The sequence below is a fragment of the Cibotium barometz genome, chromosome 49 (genome assembly GCF_041138505.1).
Source record: "Cibotium barometz isolate CiBa-2024 chromosome 49, ASM4113850v1, whole genome shotgun sequence".
Taxonomy (NCBI): Eukaryota; Viridiplantae; Streptophyta; class Polypodiopsida; order Cyatheales; family Cibotiaceae; genus Cibotium; species Cibotium barometz.
In genome coordinates this window covers 11,934,081-11,958,708 of record NC_141094.1, presented here as the reverse complement: position 1 = coordinate 11,958,708, position 24,628 = coordinate 11,934,081, and the positions used below count along the sequence as shown (strand labels likewise).

At 44.3% G+C, this 24,628-nt stretch overlaps 1 protein-coding gene across 1 annotated transcript; it reads right to left on the bottom strand.

Moving 5' to 3' along the window:
- LOC147610297 (protein LEO1 homolog) lies at positions 1 to 22,702 on the bottom strand. Its single transcript, XM_086786023.1, has 12 exons — positions 22,574 to 22,702; positions 22,299 to 22,486; positions 21,245 to 21,600; positions 4,244 to 4,373; positions 3,936 to 4,133; positions 3,114 to 3,293; positions 2,849 to 2,980; positions 1,312 to 1,491; positions 1,090 to 1,227; positions 908 to 982; positions 625 to 810; positions 1 to 507 (listed from the first exon to the last, which is right to left on the bottom strand). Exons 2-12 carry the CDS (start codon positions 22,410 to 22,412, stop codon positions 373 to 375), a joined length of 1,824 nt encoding a protein of 607 aa, XP_086642149.1. The 5' UTR covers positions 22,413 to 22,486; positions 22,574 to 22,702; the 3' UTR covers positions 1 to 372.
- Positions 22,703 to 24,628: the final 1,926 nt, after the last annotated feature.

Genomic DNA, 24,628 nt, shown 5'->3' with positions numbered 1-24,628 from the left:
TGCATAAGAGTTTTTTTTTAAAAAAATTGCTATTCAAGAAAAAACTTGCCTCACCTTCCTTGAGGACCCTGCTGACCATAAGCTCCCCTTTTTAGAGCCTGGCACTTGGTGATTGAAAAATGCTGCTTGCTACACACTTCACTATCCAGAATAGCAAACATGGACTGCCAAAAACTTTTTGACAACTCAAAAAAGCACAGAGATTGTGGTTGAGCCCAGATAAATACAAAGTGTACTACTGACCAATGTAGAACAAGTCACATTGGTTGACCAATGTGTGGGATGGGAAGAAACCAGAGCATCTGTCGTGCTCATGTGCTTGGGGCTGTCTATGCAGTAGTTTCAGTTGGGAGTACCAACATCAACATCACATCAGTCCTCGTCGCTCTCACTTACCACCACACGCCTTCGCTGCACAAATTTTCTGGGTGGTGATGCCGCATGGTCAGAGTCATCTTCCCTGTCTTTCCTCTTCTTAATAATCTCATCCTCATCATCCCATCTTTCCTGCAAATAGCATCAATCGACAAAGTCTTATAAGAGCTTCAGGCTTCAAGAATTAATCATGTTCAAGGCAGAATTAAGGTTACTTTCAGACTAATCTCTAAGGGTGCATGGTCTTACGTTATCCTCGTTATCCTCTTCTACCTCTTCTTGCTCCTCTTCTTCATCAATCTCATTCTGTCGAGCATACTCTTCCTGACCTTCACTTTCATACTCCGAAGCCTCTTGTTCACTCTCTTCTGGGGGTGGTGAGGGCTGCCTGTTTTTGGTGCGTTTAACCATGGGATCTCTTGAAGCAGCAGAGTGCTAGTTTCAAACAGAAAACGCGTGTCATTTAGCACTAGCAAAACCATGCATATGAATGTGCAATGGATCCTTGATAAACAGGCAGTAATAGCCTTACCCTTTTGACATTCATTATCCTTCTCTCTGCTCTTTCCTCTGCCTCTATCTTCTCTTTAAAATCCACATCATCCTCCTGAATTTTAAGGAGTAACCAGACAGATTGGCTCTTTCACAGAAAACTCTCAAAGCAAGGCCAAGGCATACATTCTCACAAATTTTAGACTGCCCCACAAATCTTACCTCCTCTTCTAGGGCTCCCTCAAGGTAGCCAGGTGATAGTTGCGGTTCCACTCTTTCCCGCACTGGCATAAACTTGCGGCTTATCTTCTCCTGCTTTCTCTGCAAATCTTCCTTGCTTCTAATCCTCTTCTCTTGCATCTGCACACGGTAAGACTTTTTCCTAACAGCTTCACAGAACCCAAATGAATTCAGAGTGACAGCCTTTGCAGAAGAATACTGTACCTTCTCTGTCTCCTCCTTTTCGCGTTCTGGGTCTTTATTTGTTATCACATTTTTCACTTTATAGATCTTTCTGTTCCTTGAATCCACAAGAGCAGTCAACAATCGATGTGACTTTGAGGACAATGATGACGGCATAAACTTCATCTTTTGCAGCAGCCTTCCCTGAGACTGTAAGATTCCCTGCATGAAGAGAACACATAAATACAGCTACTTGAATTGACATGCACAATCAAATCTTCAACGTTCGAGGCATTCCCAAATGCAAAAAAGGGTAAGGAAAGGGGGAGTGGGATGCGTTTTCTGTAGGGCATATTGCGCCTTGCCCCAGGCTGGTTTGGCTGCCTAAACTTGTCCACAACTGGTCCAAACCAGTCTACCTCTGCTGCACATACCTTGCTGCTTCAAGTTTCACTCTTGGGCTGCCTGTATTGCTCCTGTTGCTCCCTGCATTGGTCAGGTCCTCAACAGTCTTTTCAAATCCCATCGCAAGCATGCACCTAAATCATGTGCCTTCCCTACCTTACATCTGTAAGGTGTTTTTTGGGTCGATTATGAAAGTTGGGCCTTGATAACACGGTCATGGGCTGGTCAATATCAACAATCAGCTGCTCTGGGCCCTGAACACCCCCCCCCCCCCCCCCCCCCAAAAAAAAAAAAAAAGAAAAGAAAAGAAAAGAAGTGTTTTGGGCAGCCAGGAGAGGACCAACAGTGGGCACCCAGGGATGAAATGGCTGGGTGGACAAGACACGTGTCAGTTGGCAACACCATGGGAAAACAAAGGTCAACACAAGCTGGCACAGGCCAACGCAGGAGGGTACAAAGGCCAACGCACACGGGCAGCCCTGGCATGAGATAAGTAGACTGTAAAGACTGAGTGGTCATAGCATAAGTATATCACAGATCATACACTATAATAAGCACAGTGCCATGCCTTGGCTTTATGACTACCGTTACTGACTGAAATCAATTGATACATGCCGCACCCCAAATACATAATAGTGGTATCAATTCGCATGCATCTTGTCTGATACACCTTTGTAGATTCTGATTAAGTAATCTTTTCTTTGGGGGCTGATATCTTAGCTCCTATGTGCAATCTCTAAGTGTAGCAATTGTTGCCCTGAATGGCACTACAGATAAAGGTATAGTGTGATAGAAGCATCATCAAAATCCAACTAAAAAACATCATAACGAAAAGGAAACTCTGGAATCACGTGAAATGAGGGATTCTATCATCCAATCAGAGAATGATAGGGTTACAACGTTGTATAACCACCTCTTCTAAAGACCGAATGAGATCAAGAAGGGCCCTTTGCACCGGTGGGTGTGCCCACTTAGATTAGAATGTAAGTGCACACACCCCCCCCCAAAAAAAAAAACACACACACACACACACACACACACACACACACACACACACAATTATATCTAGATGGGACGGTAGAGTGAATTCTGTGCATCTTTTTTATCACCTGTATGCATTTGTCACATCAACTTTACTAAAAACAACAATTGGCTAAAAACTATAACATGGCACCTTGTCATGGCGAAGGAAAAGGTGAGCTTGATCTTGGTGTGCTTTTTGTACGGAAATATCCAAGACTTCGTTTCCAATAAGTAGCTGCATGCTTCCATCAGACCACTTCACAAACCTGGCATTGCTCTCGTACTGCAAAACAAGATGGACAATGGCTTCAACCATAGTAAGTACCTAATTTGGAGCCAAAAAATTATGTTTACTTTTAGTTCAAACGTGTTACTAGTTGTTTGAATGCACACAAAAGGAGCTAAATAGCACTCGCCTTAGGACTTCCATCACGATTGTGTGCTAACCTCCAACGTGCAACATTGTCTTCAAGTCTGATTCGTTGCTTGTGGCCAGATTCATCCATCACAAACTGTTCCTCCTCCTCGACGTAAGTCTTGGGATTGAATGGCCTTGATTCTATCCCCATTATGTTGGAAACCCTAACAACATGCATCTAAACATCTACCAGTTTTAAATCTCAATCTCTCTCTCTCTCTCTCTCTCTCTCTCTCTCTCTCTCTCTCATATTTGCATATTTCTGCTTTTCCTACTCCCTAGCGTTGCTGCAATTAGGGCTTTTAGAGTTTGTGTGTGTTTTGATTTGGCGTTCAAAGGACTTCAGCATTTAGGGTTCCTCACTTCTCTTTTCTCTTTTTTCTTTTCTTTCTAACCTGCCGTTTTGGGATTTCTGCCTCAAGTTCTTAGTCACATCTTCAAACTTGCTGAAGTTGATGCTTTCAAGAAACTCGGAGAAGTAAAAAACCACCTTAGGTATAGCAGTCAGAGATAGTCTCTTTATCGTTAAGGAAACCTTTTTTGACAAATGCCGAGAATGATCACAGAGATGGAAGCCCAGGTCAAGTAAGTTCTTAATCTTGGGACATGATGGACACGATGGTATACCAGATAAGATCCCAAACATGTTACAAATCCATCAAAGAACCCCCTGGTCAATTACGCTTTTCTTCAGAAACAGTGATTAACCATTCAGGAAAGGTAAAATGGCTCCAAATACCACCACTACATTGCGCACAATGAGTTAACACAAATACCCCCACATGCACTTGTAAAAATTCAGAAAATTTAGGAGTGGTACCTTATCTGGATGTCCAGGAGGAGGGCAAAAAGGAATATCAATATGTAAGGGAGAGCCCACTGGTCTCTCCCGTGCTCTGCGCTCAGCTGGATGCTCATTGTCAGAATCATAGGGATCTTCTTGTCGCTCCTCATCAAGCACTACATCATCAGGTCTGATGCCTCTTTGTACGCTTGCTTCATCATCCGAAGCACTTGCCTGTACAATGTATCCCGACAGCAAACCATTCAATAAATTATCGAACAGCCATAGCCAGCACTAAAAGTTTGCATAACTTGACATCCAAGGTGCTAACTTAAGCCAGTTACCTCTGCCCTTGCTTGAGGACTGTGTTGACCACCATCATCCAGTTCTTGTTCCTCTTCATCAGAATCACCAAAAACATCACGCATCTCTGCAACTCCACCAGAAGCTCTTCCATCATCATATCCTTCCTCACTGTGAAGAATTATCAGAAAACAGTGAGGAGTATGAAACTCAAAAACAGACTAAAATACAACCTTTAAAACATTAGGATAGGGCTGATCTTCCTAATTTCATAAAAATAATACAAAAAATATATCAAAACCCCTGTGGTGTAAGCCTGAATCTATCCTTCCGATTCCAATTCAATCCGTCTATTTCACTCTTCTCATCATCACAGCCCCTATTCTCGTATCAACATGTATAAGATCTGCACTGTAAATGAGTTCAATATTCACATTCAAAAAACGTAATGGTGTTGTTCTTGAACGCTAGGTTAGATGGAACAGTGCCTTCCTGTGCATAAGAATGGCCTCTTATTCCTCAAATGCTTTGTCCAAAGGCACAACATTAGTAAACAAAAAAAAAATGGCCATTTCGAGAAAGCAACAACTCTGAAGGTTGACATTGACTGTTGTGTTGGCAGCAAACAGCAGGAACATCAGACACGAGGACTCAGGTAAAGAAATCAACTGTTCTGGCATCAAGATTCAAGGCAGCAGCTCCAGGCTGGAGAGAGAACAGTTATGGAACACATGATTTAGCACAACTGTAAGCTTTTGCAACAACAAATTGCACAATATGTCAGCATCAAGAAGGCTTTGGTGCATTGGTAACAGGATGACAGCAAGGTCAGAGCCTTTCAGCAGAAGCTTCAAAATATGGATGGCAACTAAGGCATGCTGAGGCACATAGGACCATGGTAGAAAGATCTAATTAGCTGCCCACCTTCCTTTTGTGCATCAAGCCACCTAATTCTAACCTTAGAGAGTTACTAGTGGCTGATATTCCACCCTTATCAATGGACCAGTGAACCCTATTCTTACCCATACCGTGACATACCCGCAAGTAGGCAATGGATTACTTTCGTGGGTTGTGTTTAGTTAGGTGGGGTTGATTTGGGGCCAATTTAGCAGCCCTATAGGTGCCCAGAAGTGCCGAGGCAAGGCACCCATAGATGGGACACTTTTAAGTGTTTTTTGACATTATTGTGTTGGCCAAAAAGGGCTGGCTGACCTGAACAACCTGGAGTAGTTTGCTATATAAAGAGGGATCTGGTTCCTCATTTATTCATTTCATCTAATGGTTTCTGGCGCACACAATCAAGAGCAGCCATCTAAGAGCTGATTGCATTAGGGAAATTAAGAGCTCATTTTGGGGCCCTCTAAGGAGTTTCATGCTCTTTCTCTCTCTAAAAAATGGGGCCATGGTGACCCCTATCAATCTTATGTCAGAACCCCTCCATGTGACATATCATTGACAAGCTTATGATGAGTAGATTTCAAATATACGATCTCCGACAACTTTCAAGTAGTAATGCTCCTATGTTAGAACCCCATCATGCTATATACCATTAGAAAGATCTTGAAGAGTACATTCTAAATTTACCAACTCCAAAAAATTTGGGAATGATGTGCTTAAATTTCACTGTGGCCCCATTTTTTAGAGAGAGAGAAAGAGCATAAAACTCTTTAGAGAGCCCCAGAATGAGCTCATCCTTTCCCTAATGAGCTGCTAGAAAAAGATTTGTAGGAAGGTGTTAGGCTGAACACTAACATCAGCATTAGGGCTAAGATCAGAGATTACCTTTTCAGTAACACTTGTACGTAAGAGTATTTTACATAAATATACAATAGTTTAGGTAGTTGCGTATTGTGTATGCGTCTCTCTATTCCGTTGCTCTATCTTCTATGTTATTCACTTGCACATTATGCAAAAGTCTACCACATTGGTTGCAATTTTTTCTTTTCTAGTACTCACGTGCATGGACTGCTTGGATAGGGTAGAGCCCCTAGATCCCAAGAGTGCACAGGTTCGGGCTTGAGAAAAACTTTTATTTGAGTTCTCTTGTTGATCACTGCTTTCTAGCCACTCATGGATTGTTTTTTTTTCCCTCCGAGAAAAAGATCCTTCTATTTGTTACCAAAAAACAGCCAAAATGGCAAAGTACAAATCCGTCCCTAGAGGGAAACGCTAGTCAAGATGATCAAAGGGAGGATGCACTTCCCCTCCGTCTAGCCGCTCTAGGAGGAGAAGGCTATCTCATAAAGGGGGGGGGGGAGAGAGGGGGGGGGGGGGGGGGGAGGGAAATCACACAAGTGGTTTGTAATGCTAAGTGGGCTCGCCACCTCTATCTACAAGAAAGGGACTGTGCCGCCAGTTCCTTAGGAAGGCCTCCTAATTTGGTGTAATATGCGAAAGCTTCAGAGAAGAATCGGTAACTTCAATACTCAGAATTCAGCACTCTTTTCGTGACGGAAATTAACGCACAAACTGAAAGGAGAAGTGCAGAAAATAGAGAGAGAGAGAGAGAGAGAGAGAGAGAGAGAGAGGGGGAGAGGTGGAGAGGACACAGTATTGGGTCCCAATTACCCTCTGTAGGGCCCCCACCACGGATGGTGTATTTGCTTTATTAGAATGATGAGATATCTGAAAGAAAATACAGCAATCTTGGACCTTTTCTTGGCTGGGAATACCCTGCCCTTGACCTGAATCCTTCACCCCTTTGCTTAGCACCCTCTTGGCTTTGTCTAGCCTCTTATGCTTGAGCTCTTGGTGGAGAATGAGATGAATGAATGGGATTGTGGGCTCTCCCTTATATAATACTCCTACTACAGTAGTTGACCAGCACAAAGCCAGGCGGCCAGCATTTAATGTCCCACGACAGTGAATATTCAGCAATAAATGCTGAATAAAATCCCATAAAATGCTGCGTTTTCCCTATCAAGCAGAAAGGTGATGCGCCTGCTTCCAGAGGGCTAGGCACAGCTTTTGCCCACAATCCAAGGGCTGGGCAGCCTGTATGGGCTGCCCCATACTTGCCCTACAGCCATGTAAAGGCTGTAATCTCCTAGAATCTGCCTTATTCTTACCCTAGGCCTGTCCTACACCCCCTCCATGGCTGGTGGGTTCAGCCTAGGCCTTCCTGGCCCTCATGGGGGTGGTTCCACACCATTCCCATGCCCACACTAAGATCCGGGGTAGCCCTATGGGCTGGCCCCTTGTCCTAACCACTATCTACTCAGTGATCTGGCATCCGGTACCATACCAGATACACAGAACTATTGACATCATTCTAGAGAGAGACTCACAGCGCGGACTGGCACTGTTTCATGTGCAGGACAGTGCACACCTGACCTTGGACTCATGTGCAGGACAATGCACACCTGACCTCGGACGACTGAGATGGATCCTTGGCTGACTCGTCCCGGATTGGGCTCACATGGGACCAGTTCACCATCCCAGGTCCTGCACCTTCTGTACAGAAATGTCTACGTGGCATCCAAGTGCAGGATGCACGTGACATCCCCTTCTGCTTAACTTGACGGAAGCTGCATAGCCTCCAAATAATCTCAAATACGATTCCCACTTACCTTGCTGATCGTGGACATAACACTTCAGCACATCAAAGGCCAACTGGTTGTATATCTCTGTCTGGCCGTCTGTCCTTGGGTGGAATGCACTGGAAAAATTCAACTTAGTACCAAAATTATCAAACAATGCCCTCCAAAAATGACTAGTAAACTTGGCATCTCGGTCTGACACTATGGTCCTAGAAATCCTGCCAATCGGATACCAATGCCGAATGAACAACTGGCCAACATCCTCAGCGGTCACATTGGCCCTGCAAGGAATAAGCATAACAAATTTGCTAAACCTATCAACAATAGTTAAGCACTGCGTATTACCCTTACTCGGACTGGGAGGCAGATTCGTGACAAAGTCCATGGAAATGTCTTGGAAAGGACCCTCAGGGATTGGCAAGGGCTGTAACAACCCTCTTCTTTCCACGAGGAGCTTTCACCTTTTGACAAATGTCACAGCGTTGTACATATGTAAACACATCACGCCTCATCTTTGGCCAATAGTATTGCCGTTCTAATTTCTCCAGAGTCGAATTCATGCCCCTATGACCACCTAACGTCATGGGCATCATGGAGAAGAGCTGCCCTGAATGACTTTATGACACATAGTCGGCCTTTGTAGAAAAGTCAACCATCGCGTATCAGAAAATGGCATGGTCCTGTGGCATCCAATGCCTGTTCCCACTGTGTACCGAATTCCTCGAAATCCGTGTACGTGTGCTTATGTCCTCTAGTCCTATACCAACAAGATCAAGTCTAGTGGTCTGAATCGTAGACACTTGTCCCTTCCTGCTCAAAGCATCGGCCACTAGATTGGCCTTTCCTGGAAGATACTCAATCATACCACTGAACTGATGGAATATCTGACTCCAGCGGTGTTGTCGATCACTCCACTGTGCCCTTGGCATCGTCTGAATCCAGCGTAATGCCTGATTGTCAGTGTGAACCTCGAAGTCACGGCCATACAGGAAATGTTTCCAATGTTTCAAGACATGTATCACTGCTAGGAGTTCACGATCATAGACTAAATAGTTCTTCTCGGCGGGCAGTAACTTACGAGACATGTAAGCTACTGGATGACCATTTTGTTGTAATACACCTCCAATTGCGATGTTACTCGCATCGGTGATCACCTGAAATGGGTCGTCCCATGAGGCAAGTGCTAAACAAGGCGCTTCTGACAAAGCCACCTTGAGGTTCTGGAATGCCTCCAACGCTCGTGGAGTCATTCGAATCTTTTGCCTTCTTATCTTCACTCCCTTTAGCAGATCGGTGAGATCTACCGAGAGGTCAAAAAACTTGTCGATGTGGGTGGAATATGCCTGGCATATACCCACAAATGATCTAATGTCATAGGCTGTCTGAGGTACTTCCCACTTGACAATCTCGGCCACTTTAGCCGGATCAAGTCGAATGCCTTCAGCACTAATTATATATCCCAAGTAATGTACCTAGAATAGGTAAAATTCTAACTTCTTTTCATTGACGTAGAGCTCGTTGCTTTCCAGCAACTTAAGGACTTTCTCCACATCAATGTCATGCTGCTCAACCGTAGCTGAAAATATGAGAACGCAGGCGTGTACTGCTGCTGGACAGAACTGTAAACGCAGAGGTGTACGGCTGGACAGATGCAGAAAACGGCTGAATTCTGGCGTTGAACTGAGACTGGACTGTATGTTGAATCAGGGACTGATTTGATGCTGAATGCAGGCGCCTATGGCTGTAGGGACTGCTGAACTGCAGGCGTTGGATGAACAGGGCTGGCTGAAGCAACCTCAAGCACTCCAAGGGCTAGATGAGACTAGTCTAGTGCTAAAGGCAAGGGAACTCCTAGGGCTGAGGAGGAAAGCTCTTAGCACACTGAAGACTGAATGAGAAACTAAGCCCTATGCAAGCCTATTTATACTAACTAGAGGTTGGTCAAGTTGGCTGGTCATTTAATAAAGTTTATATTTATAAATGCAATAAATGCTAAATAAATACTATAAAATATGAAAAAAATACCAGATAAATCCTAGTAAATTCCCTAAGGCTTCTGGGATGTTCTAAATGATGCACAGGCATATGAATGCATATTATGCAAGATGCAGAGTGCTTTCTGATGCAAACCCTAAGGCTTCTACTGACTCTACATGCATGAATGATTCTCTCCAAGTGGGTTAAGGGACTTGACTGACTGACTGACCCGCTAAGGCTGAGGAATGACCTACGTAGCTCGTGCCTGACTTATCCTGGACTGAGGATGTACAATGGGGTCACGGCGTACGACAATTATCATCCTGCTGGGTTCTAATACTGTACAACTGTTGCACTTCTGATGATGATGAGCTAGCTTGTCACCATGCACTGAGTGCAGAGTGCATGTGACATTCCCTCCTGCTTAGCTTGGCGGCAGGTTCATGGCTTCCAAGTAGTCCACCAATAACTGGGGGTGCTCTTGGAAGAACTCCTCGTCGAGCCATACGGCTTCATGGGTGCCTCGATCTCGAAATTTCGTATAGAACTGACGAATCCGTCGACCGGAACCATGCTTCCATCGATGAAGAAGGATCTGCTCAGGCTCAATAACTTCTGCTCCGTCTACCACGTCTGGCTACTGTTCATCTGAAACATCAAACACTTCTGGACCAACATATGGTTTTAGCCAAGAAACATGGAAAACATCATGCATTGTCCAACTGGTAGGCAACTTTAACTTCATGGAGACATCACTTAACTTCTTAACTATTGGAAAAGGGCCAAAACTACCGAATGAAAGCTTGGGACAATGTTTGCCCACTTGTTTTAATCTTTGTTTCATGATGCACTGAGAGGCCCAATCCCCTTCCTTGAAGTGAATATCTCGTCTAAACTTACATGCCTGTCTGTGAACTAAATGATGGCCAGGCTCAAAATTGAGGGCCAAACTGGGTTGAGTACCAAACTCTGCGGAATCGACATACTGCTCTTCTGAGTCTTTTCCAGAGATGTTGAGAATGGTAGACTCCTGACTGGTCGGGTAGGCTTGCTCCGCTTGTCTTTTTGGACAATCCTTCTTACCATGCCCAATGGTATGACAGAAAAAACATCTGTTTTCTGACTGATACTGTCTTTGCTCCTCTGGAGGAAGATAGCCTCCAGTGATGCCTGCTTGAGCCTTTTCCTCAGGGGTCTTCTTAGGCTTGGATTCCTTACCCCCTGAACTAGAGCTAGGACTGTTGTCTGTCTTAGTGTCTTTAGAAGACGAATTACCCTTCCCCTGTTGGGGTTTGGTACTAGACTGAGATGACTGCTTGGGCTTGCCTCCGTTCATCTTCATTTCTTCATTCTGAGCGAGAGTCAGAGCCCGGTCATATGTACTTGGTTCAAAGTTACGAACTGTGAACCGAATGTTAGAGTCCAATCCACGAATGAATTGCTCCATCTTAGCCTGCTCAGATAACCCTAACTAATGTGCTGAAGTAATAACCTTACCGAAAAACTGAAGCACTGGGGATCCGTTCTGTCTGAGTCCATAGAACTCGTCTTTCAGACCGGTCATGTACTGGGGCGGGAGAAATCTGGTCTTCAGGTCATGGACAAAGATGTCCCAGTCAAAGGCTGTGACACCTGTGGCCTGGTCCGTATGAATACTAGACCAATGCTGCCACCAAGTGACTGCCTCACCAGTGAGATGGGGAATTGCTAAGTGGACTTTGTCTTGAGGGTTTGTGATCCTAGCTGATGAATGATCACACTTACCATCATACTTACTGAAGTTTGGTTGACTGCGAATGATGGTGGTTGATACTGCTGCGGACTGCTGGTGGTTGGTGACACCTAGGTGTAGAAGGACGTGCTGCTGCTGCCTCCAAGAGTTGGAGACGCTCCATGAGCAACTGATTCTGAGCTCTAAGAAGAGCTATGGTGTCTGGTGTAGGCGGAAGAACATGGTCTCCTTCGGGGGAGACGTCTTCCGGCTGATGAGTACTCTCTTCTGTAGACATGATGCTGAAGTCGGTGGTTGTGCCGGAACGCAATCTAACCATCCAAGGATGCCCCCACGCTAGGATACGGTTAGTGTGGACAATCTGAATCTGATACCAATGTGGTATGCAGCGGAAGTCTTTGTATTGGAAGATCCTGTCACACAAATGCTCACACCGTCTTCTGTATCCTGAGTTTCGTGAGTTTAGCAATCCACTTTAACACTTCAAACTTTAAAGAGATATGAGAGAGAGATAAGAGAACTGTACACCAGATTGGGTCCCGAATTACCCACTGAAGGGCCCCCTATCCCGATAACGAGATAGTATTTGCTTTATTTCTTTAGAGAGAATGACTATGGACTGTAGATAAGCCAAACGCAAGATCTCGGAGGATCGGAGATTGGCTGAACTGTACACGGCTGTAGAAACACCTCGATGAACTGATCTCGAGCCTATGCACTCTTCCCAAGGGCATGAGGAAGGACTGCACACCTGAGGCTGAGAAAAGGAGATGGTGGATTGTTCTAAGCTATGTTAGAATGCTGTAAAGGCTTATGAATGCTGTGTTACCTTCACCAGATGGCTGTTGCATGTATGGATGATGCACCGAAGGCAGGGTACTTCTGTAGAACTGATGCAAGACTGAAAACGCAGGCTGTTCTGCTGCTGGACAGAAACGCATAAGTGTACTGCTGCTGCTGGACAGAAACGCAGGCATGTACTGCTGCTGGACAGAACTGTAAACGCAGAGGTGTACGGCTAGACAGATGCAGAAAACGCTAGCAAAATTCTGGCGTTGAACTGAGGCTGGACTGTATGCTGAATCAGGGACTGATTTGATGCTGAATGCAGGCGCCTATGGCTGTAGGGACTACTGAACTGCAGGCGTTGGATGAACAGAGCTGGCTGAAGCAACCTCAAGCACTCCAAGGGCTAGATGAGACTAGTCTAGTGCTGAAGGCAAGGGAACTCCTAGGGCTGAGGAGGAAAGCTCTTAGCACACTGAAGACTGAATGAGAAACTAAGCCCTATGCAAGCCTATTTATACTAACTAGAGGTTGGTCAAGTTGGCTGGTCATTTAATAAAGTTTATATTTATAAATGACAATAAATGCTAAATAAATACTATAAAATATGAAAAAAAATACCAGATAAATCCTAGTAAATTCCCTAACGCTTCTGGGATGTTCTAAATGATGCACAGGCATATGAATGCATATTATGCAAGATGCAGAGTGCTTTCTGATGCAAACCCTAAGGCTTCTACTGACTCTACATGCATGAATGATTCTCTCCAAGTGGGTTAAGGGACTTGACTGACTGACTGACCCGCTAAGGCTGAGGAATGACCTACGTAGCTCGTGCCTGACTTATCCTGGACTGAGGATGTACAATGGGGTCACGACATACGACAATTATCATCCTGCTGGGTTCTAATATTGTACAACTGTTGCACTTCTGATGATGATGAGCCAGTTTGTCACCATGCACTGAGTGCAGAGCGCATGTGACAAAGACTCGATGACTGAACAGCCTACCATTCAGGCTGCAGGAGGCCAATGGATGATTCGGAATGGTTTACTATTCCGTAATGACAAAATTTGTGTACCACAGATCTCGGACATTCGGTCCAAGATTCTCAAGGAGTGTCACGACGCCCCTTCTGCTGGACACCCTGGGGTACACAGGACATTATCGTTAGTGAAACACACTTTTTATTGACCAAAGATGAAAGGGTATGTAGAAGATTATATTCTCAAGTGTCAAGTTTGTCAAGCAAATAAAGTTGAACACTTTAGACAGGCTAGGTTGTTGCATCCTTTACAAATCCCAGGTAATAAATGGAAAAGTATTTCCATGGATTTTATTACCGGATTGCCAAGAACACATCAAGGCCACAATTCTATTTGGGTTGTGGTAGATCGCTTGACAAAAAAGGCTAGATTTTTACCGATCCGGAAGACTATTACAGCTACACAATTAGCACGGCAGTTTATGGAGCAATTGTTTAGACTGTACGGGTTACCGCAGGACATCGTCAATGATAGGGACTCTAAGTTTACGAGTGATTTTTGGAAACTTGTTTTTGAGAAGTTGGAAACAACTTTGAATTTGAGTTCCTCAGATCATCCTCAATCTGATGGCCAGACTGAAAGAGTGAATCAGATTTTGGAGGATATGCTTCGAGCATATGTATCCAAAAGACAGAGTTCGTGGAAGGATTATCTTCCTATGTTAGAATTTGCATATAACAGTACTAAGCATACGAGTACAGGTTTTAGTCCTTTCATGCTTATGTATGGTTTTCAACCTAGATCACCTGTTACAGTAGGATTCTCAGGACTTCAGCATGATGCAGCACGTAATTTTTTGCAAGATATACAAGAAATGTTACAAGTTGCGAAGAAATCTATTAGAAGTGCTCAAGACCGAGACAGATTTTATTCTAATAGACATCGTTCACCCAGAGAGTTCTCTGAAGGAATGATGGTCTATTTGCGAGATCCGAAAGATTCCAAGACTTTACGGACAGGTCGATCTCCGAAATTATTCCCTAGATACTGTGGACCATTTCGTATTACACGACGGATTGGTTCAGTTGCATATGAATTGGATTTGCCTTCTCATGTTAAAGTTCATCCTGTATTTCATGTCAGTGGACTTAAGTACTGGGTGGAACAGACCAGTTAGTTACTCCTCAATGTCGAGGACATGACATTTGTTCCACACGAACCTGAAAAGATTCTTGGATTTCGTGAAAGAAGATTGCGTAATATGCTTATCACGGAATACAAGATCAAGTGGAAGGATCGTGTTGAGGAGGACGCTACATGGGAGACATTGACTACTCTTCAGAGAGATTACCCTGGCTTTTTAGTGAGCTTAGGAGTGAGCTCTTAGAGGAAGGGGAGTATGTCATGTGCACAGTGTGTATCTACCGTGTGCTACACGCACGCAAGACTAGCTTCGAGGTTTGGGGAAGCTTGGAGCTAGGCAGGCTGATTGGCGAGCTGAGTTAGGGATAGACTAACGGGCGAGCACCCAAGTATGGACGGGCGGGCACCCAAGTGTGGACATCCGATGACCGGCCAAGAGCCTTTAAAAGAGTGGCCAAGGTTAGTCATTAGTCATATAGAGTCTCGCATGATTTGTGAGAGCTCTATGGTTTGGAGCCAGGATCTAGTGCAGACGTGCACCTGCTTCATGCAACCGAGGCCGGCAACAGCCTCAAGGCCCGTGAGGGTAGCTTCATGGCGGTATGGAACGTCACGAGGTAGAGATTGGTCGGTACGTCCATCTAGTTAGCTCAGCTCGTGGCTCGGTGAGGACAGCCAAGTCTGTGGGTTCGCCCACGGCTATCATGGTTGGGAGGTGAGTCACGCCTGCACCCCCTTCTTGTTTGTTTGTTTGTTTGTAGGTTTCGAGTCTCGTACCAGGAGCGTTCCACCAGAAGATCCTTTGGGGATTTGACACCAAGTGTGAGACGTGTACTTGCAAGGAGCAGATACTTTGTGATGGTGCTTGCAGTGCTTCTAGGTACATTCCTTTTTGGCATGATAGCTAGGACAGAGGACCTGAGGGAAAGGTTGAACTTTGTTGGGTAGTTCAGAGTTTGTTAAAACCGGTTTATGGACACATAAAGCGGTAGTTCATTCACAAATAACCTGGACTTACTCAGACACACAATCACAGAATCCTCGCTCCCTCGCTCAACAACACATTGGCCCCGAAGTCCGGCGCCCCTTGCGGTATTTCTTTACTGTTAAAAAGTTGGAAAATACAAAGCACGAGTGCAACAAAGCACTCTACTTGCATCAGCTGTGTTTTACAAATTCTGGGAGAAATTTGCCAGCATAGCTGCACTAAAATTGTTCCATAACATCTCAGAATGAGTCCCAACTGACAGGCTCACTTCCATAGGCATCAAGCTACCCAATGAAGTCCAAAACATCACAGTTCAGCTTGCTGTAATTTTCTGCACAGACCTGTTTTCAGCTCTGTTTTCAGCCCAAAATAACCCTTGTACTGTCCTGGAGGACTAAAGCAAAGTCCTACTGCATTTTGGCATCAACCGGGCAACATAACAGCCCAAAAACAGCACCTAAACAGTGCTGAAACAGCATTGTATTGAAGAGGTTTTTACCCTCTTCCGTCCCTGCTTTGGTGTAGGAACTAACTACACCGGTTCCTGTTCAAGGATGCAACTAGCCTTTGCATATAAGCATGAAATTCACACAATTGTACCTGATTTTATCTGATGAGAGCATTTCCATAGTCTGCAAGAGAGAGAAAGAGAGAGAGAGGCTGTGGGGAGCAAGCTCAACCCTCAATTCATGAGTTGTAGGGCAAGGGAGTGCACCACAATAGCTGGTTTTCCTGCAACAATCCACCATAATGGCTGCAAATGAGCCTCATTCAGCCCAAAATCCCACACTTCCCTCTTCCTAGTGTGGAAAATGCACAAAAATTTGACACTTTGCACATTTTTAAGCCTTTTCCACATGCAATCTTCCAAGCTAAAAATCTCCTGACTGGTTCACACTCTCACAACAGTCCTTTGCCAGCTTTTGGTCCCCTTGACATTCTGCACAAACTGATGCGAACACTTTTCAATTCCGACACTGCCAAAAATAGCAGTTCCCTAGATTTTAGGGATGATGTCATCTGCATTCCTTCTGGTCTCCTGACCATCTTTGACCACTATGGTCACTTCAAAATTTGCTTAGAATTCAAGATACATTCACATTTCGGTGGCGGCCACTTACTAGTGTAAACCGGCCTATGCCCTCATTCAGTGGCCATGTCCTGGACACTGTCATTCATCTTTCAGTGTAGTTCTCAGGCTTAGCCAACCACTGGTCCAAAGTCCCACTGGCTGACCCATTCTGACATTGCAATGGCCCAAGCCCTTCCGAGAGATCCCGGGGAAAACAACAGCAACCAAAGAGAAAGAAAAGAAAAATATATATTTATAAAGAAATGTAAATAAGGAAAACAACTGCAAAAAGTTTCACCTCCTGGTGACATACCCCCCTCTTGAAAGAAGCAAGCGACCTCGATTGCAAGTCCACATGCAAACGGATGACACAGGACGATCACCAGATTCCCCAGGTGATTAGTGTCATCGCATGTATCTCCTGCCAACGGATGACACGGGGCGATGATAGGAATTCCCCACTACCATTTGTGCCATCGGAGGTTCAAGCCTTTCAAATACATGTTTCCGGATGCAACACAGGGCGATAGCATATATGTTGTACTATTAGTGTCACAACATGTAAATCATTCATTTGAAGCGTAACAGATACAACTTCAAAGCACTGAAAGTTCATTCATTGATTAAGTCATTGACAACAAATGTCAAAACTGTACATTGCCAAACATATAATATAAATGTACAGGTCATTTAGAATTCAGCTTCAAAAAGCATATTAAACCACTGCAGGTTCTAACAGGAAGATGCATTGGTACCACAGTGTCTAGGTTTTTCCTAAGGAAAGTTTTGTATCAACATTGGCATTTGCACACAAATCAACAAATTACAATTTACGTTTTAGAGTTTGTAGGCAAATTTAGGTTTTGCATTTTTGCGTTAAATCAACGTTTTTGAATCAACTTTTTGCTCATTTTCAGCATAGTATAGTGCTAGAAAGTCAACCTACCAAGATTCTAGGGAGTCTAGGAAGCATGTAGAAGTCCAAGGTTAGGGTTTGTGGGCTGATTACTGCAAAAAACAGCAAGCACTCCTTCATGGCAGACATGGAGCTCGTTCTCCGAGTAAAGACCTACTCCTAGTTAAAGATTTGGGAGCTGAACATCAAGCATGTGTTCCCCATAATGGAAAGAAGGGAGTTCATGAAGCGGGATGCTGATTGCCGAAAGTGTTGGGAGAATCAACCGGCACCATGCCAATAAGAGATTCAAGCAAGAAAGGTAGCAAGTACAACGGTGAGTCCACTTATGGAGGAAGCTCAAGAAGAGGGAGTGCCTGTGTGTGCCGTACAACTTTCAAGAGAGGAACTACTAGTATTTGCGACAGAGTTCCCAGGTAAGGAACAGCTTCCAGAGAATGATCCCAAGGTGTGCACACTGCCAAACTTGAAGATGATGCCAACAAAGGAAGGACAGCCCATCTCAAATCCCGTACTAGTTTTTGAAGTTCACACCAATCTCTCCGAATCCCTTGAGGAGGAGGATGAGTTGAGTGCTTCATTAGTTCCCGAGGTTTCTGTGGAGTTTACTATGCCAGCACAACACCCAAAGGCAAAGCGGTTCGTTCTAGTGCCCACATTTCTGAGGAGATAGTGTTTGTGTTACGTCCAACAGGCCTATGGGTTAGGGCTAACGACGTATATTAACCCAGGTTAGGGTTAGGGCTTAACTGGTGTAAGGTCTCCACAGACCATGCCCAAGGATTATGTCACATGCATCCCACACTTGGATGCCACATGGCCATATCTGTACGGCAGGTGCAAGTCTTAGAGTGGTAACTGGCCCTTTGTGAGCCCCTGTCCGGGACAAGTCACCCAGGGATCCATTGTAGAGAGTCATGGTTAGGTGTGCATGTCCCACACATGAGGCCAATGCATGTCCCACACCTTTATCACCCGCTAGAATGATGTAGAGGTGTATCGGGCATTTATTAGGTGGAGGACAAGGGAGGGCTGTCAACCGGCGCATACCAGCTTTATGACCAGTCAGCTGCAGCAACTCCACGAGTTTTGTCCAAGACCTGGTCGACCAGCAGTTGGCGAGTCCACCAGAAAATCCAAAGGCCTATTTAAGGCAAAGACGCTCATCATTTTGGAGTATTTAGTCCAGCCATGGACTAGACTGGGTCATAGACTAGGTAATATATTAGGTTTTCTCTACCTTTTCAAGGCAGCACTACCTTTTTGTACATTAGAATATACTGAATATTCAACTATCTCCCTCTCTCTTCTCTCTCTTATGTAACCGTTTTGCATCAGCATGTTCCAAGATGGTGTTTAGGGCTGAAAGAAGAGAGATGGCTGAGTATTCAGTATATTATAATGTACAAAAAGGTTGTACAAAAGCCATAGGTTGCCTTGAAAAGGTAGAGAAAACCTAATCTATAGCCTAGTCTATGACCTAGTCCATGGCTGGACTGAATACTCCAAAACGATGAGCATCTTTATAGGCCTTTGGATTTTCTGGTGGACTGGCCGACTACTGGTCGGCCAAGTCCTGGACAGAACTATAGCAACTTATGCTCTTGATCTAGCTCTAAACTGGTTCTATATCTTGTTGCCCTTCAAGGACATAGCTCTAAGGATAGCCTACACATGTTTTGCACATGACGGGGAGTTTGAGCTTCGGACGCAAGCAGCAGCTCACAATGCTGCACATAAGGAACAAAGACGTCATGTGGAACACGAGCGTTTCCTTGCAGCTCTCGACGTAGGGGCAGTACCATGACTTCCTCAACTCATCTTCACGAGAAGGTCACTTTCAGTAAGCATAATAGTAAACTTTGAAAGAGTGCACGGAGCGGAAGCAAACAGAGTGTGCTAAGTAGAGAGTGCAAGAGAGAGAGAGAGAGAGATGGAGCAACTATGCTGAATATACTGAAGTGATACAGTCTCAAGCAAGAGACACGCAACGGTCCTCCAATTTGCCAATAAAGTCACTCATTTGGCTTTACAGTTGCAAAAATTAGAGGAGGACAAGAAACGGCAATTCCTTTATGGCTTAGACATGCAAATCCAATGGGGTGTGCGTATATTTGAACACCCAACCTTCGAACGGGCACTAGAGCTTGCGCAAAGTGCCGAGATGAAGTACAACCGCGGAAAGCCCAAGACCTCTCAACCCACAGTACCCAAGGCAACTCCTACTTGCGGCAAGGGCCAGAACCAAGCAGGGTCTTCCCCAAGATAGAGCATGGGGGTCTCTGGCAAGATGAGCTGAACCAATACAAAAAGGAGGGGCAATACTTTTACTGTCATACAATAGGGCATACTTCAAGGGCTTGATCTAAGAAACCCCATATCACCAACCTCGTCCACTCTTCAGTGGTGAGCCAGGCTCCCACACAGACCACCTAGGATGCCGCTAGTTCTTCACATCCCACGGTTGGCGCCATTGTCAACCGGGAGTATGAATGCAATGAGTTGCTCAAGACCTTTGGCTACACAGGTGGCCAGAGAGTCATTGTCTTGTTCGACAACGGCAGCCCGGAGAATGTGATCACGGAACGGGCTACTCAACAGGCCCGTTTTCCACTCAATTCGGTAGACAAACACGTTGAGGGATTTAGCACAGGAATGCCCACGAGTATCAAGTTTAATCGACCACACCACCAGAGCTAGATTTTCTAGCAATACGTTAGCAAGATTGAGTATCTGCCAGGAAAGGCCAACCCAGTGGCCAATGTATTAAGCATGAAAGGAATGGTGTCCTACATCCAATCCATCGCATGTGCAAGACTAGACAAGATGAAGCACAAGTATGTGGATTTTGATGAATTTTGTACTCGGTGGAAGCAAGTATTGGACACCATAAGACCATGTCATTTCTTGATATGGGATGGTTTCCCCTCTATTGGTGAGATGTATTGATTGAAGGGTTTCCCCTCATTTCATATTCATCCCACGCTGTCCACGCCCTATCTTGCTCATTTTCTAGCAAGAATTCCTTGATAGGTCTTGCTTTGAAACTCGTCCCAAGCACCAAGAGAAGTGCAGTACAATTGTGCTAGGATTGGATACACCAAGTGAATTTGAGGAGGCCCCTTATATAGTGAGGAAGGGAGCCGGCCAACTACCTCTAGGAGCTGGCCGACTGATCCACGACCTACTAAAAAGGAGAAAATGGATACCTAATAAATAGGCAAAGCCTCAATACACTGAGATGCATAATATTCTAACAGTGTGAGCTTCTAATTTACGGTACTCTGCATAGGAGACTGCATAATCATCATCATTTTCCTCTACTTGCTCTACATGGACTGACTCTGAAGACACGTCCATCTCTTGATCTCCCTTCCCAGTTTCCCTTGATTCAAATTCTTGTTCGTTTTCCATTATTTATTTACCCATCCTCACTTGCATGTGTCGACCCACGAGAAAAATCAGGGCCAAGTTGGCCTCAAACATCTCACGACAGCAAGGAAGCTTGAACCATGGGCATTGTTGGCCCGGTGGGGAAAGAAAGCCCATCCCTTCCCCACAATATATTCAGAGGGAAAATTTGCATTGTTGGCCCGGTGGGGAAAGAAAGTCCATCCCTTCTCCACAATATATTCAGAGGGAAAATTTGCCAATGCGGCAAGCCATGCAAGGTGCTGGTGCTCACCCCTTTACAGACATCAATTTGGGCTGCATCCATACTTGCTGACTAGGATGCCACTAGTTCCTATGATTTGAAAGAGTATGGGCAGCCAAGGGAGGTTGGATATGAGATGGGCACTACTACCAAATGAACGCCTACCAATCAAATACTAGGGGATTTTATTCACTCACCAGACTTCACAGCACAATGTTCTCTAAAATACATAAAGCACTGCATTTACCTTGGTTCACGAGCTTGTTCCACTTCATCTTCTTCCTCCTCTACACCACGAGCTTTGTGGAAATGAGCTGTTTCTGCTGCTTCATCTTCCTCTTCTAAGCGGCCAGTTTCATGACTTTGTTCTGAGCCACTGGCACTAACTTGCTGCCTTCCTCCTCTCCGTTCAGAAGCCACATGCCTCCTTTGTTGCCCTGCATGATTCCCTTCACTTGAGCTATGGTTTGCATCACTCTCTTCTCTCTCTGCTTCATCAGTTTCAGCCCTTTCTGCCTCACTTTCCTCTTTTTCAGCCTCACTTGCCGCTCTTTCAGCTTCGCTCTCAGCCTCAACTTCACCACCCCCTTCTGCCTCATCATCCTGCAACAGTAAAAACAAGAAAGACATTCCTGATATTGCCTTTTCATTACAGGAATTTGAGAAAAACACATCTGATGAAAGTATAATGGATAGATCCTATATGCTTATGCCACAGGAATAGTTGAAAAAGAAGGTCCTACTAGATGCCCTAAATACTTATATGATATTTATCACTTTAAGTCCTCTACAAGCATTAATCTTCATCACTTGACTTTTCACACCGGTTGGAATGGTCTCCTCACACACTACAAACCCCCAACGAGGCTGTGGACAAGGCAGAACATATCCAGCCACGCTCTAATACAGCCTTCTCTGGCACTACAAACCCCGACACGGCTATATTCATGCCCCCAACATACCTCACAAACGGGTGCTTGTGACCTTACCAAAAACCTGACATGGTTGTGTCCATGTCCACCAATCTCTCACAATGGGTTTTCTCTTGCAGGAGATAAAGAGCCGTGTGGGTCGGTAGGGTATTTTCTGGCTCTGAAAAACCCCGGCATGGATGTAACCATGCCTTCACATGACCAAACACGGATGTAGCCATGCCCTTACATGACTAGACATGCTCTCAAATGACGAGACATGAAGGTAGCCATGCCCTGACATGGATGTAGCCATGCCCTCGACATTCTTCATAAAGGTCAAGATGGCCCTAGCCCTACAGCAAGAACACAAGTAATGAGAGCACTTACAGAGTAGGCGGGGGCAGCACGCTCAAAATCTTCGTTCTGGTCTTCTCCCTCAGAGCCCTCGGACTCTGATCCAAACAAGGTCTCCATCATCTCGTGCCGCTTCCCCTCCCCCATTTCTGAACGTACAGCAGCAGCAGGCAGCCTCTTCTTCCAACTCGATGCGCACGCACACACGCAAGGCTAGCTAACTGTGGAATAGAGTTAAATTAATTGGTTTCATTATTAACCTAGCTAATCAATGGAGTAACACATATTTAGCATGACTTCTCACTCACCTCCTAAGGAGATCACTCCTCAAGAATGCAAACCTTCAATGAGCCCAAAACCTTAACTACCTATGCCCCTAACTCACTGGGAGAAAGTAAAGTGTCCAATCAAAAGCTCCTGTATATGGGTAGCACATGTTTCCATGTAGTATCAATGCCCTAGGCAATGTGCACCCATAAGGGAACACCCCCCAAAGCTTGCATACCAATCTCTCTCTCTCTCTCTCTCTCTCTCTCTCTCTCTCTCCCAAAAAAAGAACAATATGCACTTTGAGAAAAAGTGAAACAGCGCGCTTTCTGAAGTAAATATATTTTTGTGGCTATTGATGATTAGATGAAAACATCCTAAATTTTTAGCACCATGTTTCTTGAGAACTCCTCTATAGCTCTTCAAAAGCCGGCATAAATTTTGATTTTCAAGGATGTCATGTTATTGGCTCATCCACCCTACATTCTCACCCAATTCTCCCGTGTCAAATTCCCATTTGTAGCTTCTTATAATATGTTGATTTGCTCAAGCAAGGATTCCATTTTGTTATTCGGTGTGTGCATGTTCCATTGATATCTTCCATGTCTTTCTGTTAATCCCATTCTAGGATTAACAAGAGCTACCGCCATTATCTGACATCAAGGAGTCACGGTAGATACACCAAAGGGTCATACATTCCAGATATGAAGCAATAGTGTCCAAAGCTACAACTTGGACGGGCGCCCGTAATGGTGTGACAGAGTATTCATGGTGATTTTTCGCTTCAAGAGCGTGTGGTAGCAAGTTAGTATGAAGTCCTAAGTGATGTACTTCATGGATATATTATGAGAGTAGTCATTGTAATAGCATTAGGCCTCTTATGAGCCTAAAGTGCCCGGCCGGCCATAGTTTAAGTGAGTGTGAACACTTATGGCCATGTATATAAGTGAATTTCTCTCATAATACAACATACTCTCCCATTGTGCAATTGAGTCTTGCTTTTGCTAATCCTCTTGCTAATCTCTCTCCTTAATGCATGCTAGTAGTGAGTATGTGTGAGTGAAGTGAGGTGAGAGGAGGGACGAGGACACGTAGTGCAACGCGGCGGTGTGACAACGCTCGCGGGAGACGCGGTGGAATCGCTTCTCAAGGAGTTGTAGAGCTTGGAGACCTCGAGGGTTATGAGCTCAGCTTTTGGAAAGATCCTCACGACAGTTGCGGTTCACCAGGTAATCTCTTTTTGGATGTGTTTCAAGGAGGGTTAGGGTGAGCCTTAACATTTTTGGCACCACTATATCGGGGAGCCATCCCTTGGCTTTTTTCATCGTTTTGTCTCTAATATATGCATAACCCATTGCCCATTATCTTGATTAGTGGTTTTCCATGAAAAAGATGTGGATTTGATGGTGATTTGTGTGAGATTTGGTGTAGAATAGCTCTCTTTTTTGTTTTTGATGAAAAGAATACTTTTTACTTAATTTTTAGATTAATTTGTTGTTTTTGTTGTTGTTTTTGTGGTTTTTCATGTTCTTAGGGCTTGCACATAGTTTCTTAGTTTGCATCCATTGCATCAAACAATGCAAGGGAATGTATTTCTTAGTGAATGTTAGCTCTCTTTAGTTTAAACATAGATCTAAGATCATTAATTTTAGTTTAATTGTATGTTTTTTGTTGAAATTATTTGAATAAGAGTGTTAGCAAGCATTAGGAGTAGCTTAATCTTTCAAAAAAATTCTTAAAACCATAAAAAAACCCTTGAATTTGACTAATTTCTCTTAACGGACTAGTTTTGTCATTAAGAGTGATTAATCTTGTTCAAAGAGATTAAAAATTTAGAAAATGTGTTAATTGGGGTTGAAATTGATCATATAAGTGGTGGAAATTAGGATTTTTGAGTGTTTTGAGAGCATCTAGATGCATCAAAACACCTAATCACATCAATTGTTTGATCAATTGGAGAAATTTAACTCTCTTTGCTTAATTTTGCCTTTAATAGGAGACTATAACTAGGAGTCTAATTAATCCTCTAATTTAGATTAATTTACATAATTGTTGATGCACAAAGATTAGTTTTTCCTTGCTCTATCCAATGGTGT

Bases quoted from the DNA above. Each gene is read 5' to 3' on its own strand.
- LOC147610297 (XM_086786023.1), bottom strand. From the start codon at position 22,412: ATGGGGGAGGGGAAGCGGCACGAGATGATGGAGACCTTGTTTGGATCA. The intron at 4,374-21,244 runs GTAAATGCAGTG...AATTCTTCACAG, and splicing joins GAACAAGCTCGTGAACCAAG to TGAGGAAGGATATGATGATG. The intron at 508-624 runs GTAAGACCATGC...TGCTATTTGCAG, and splicing joins AAGAGGATAACGAGGATAAC to GAAAGATGGGATGATGAGGA.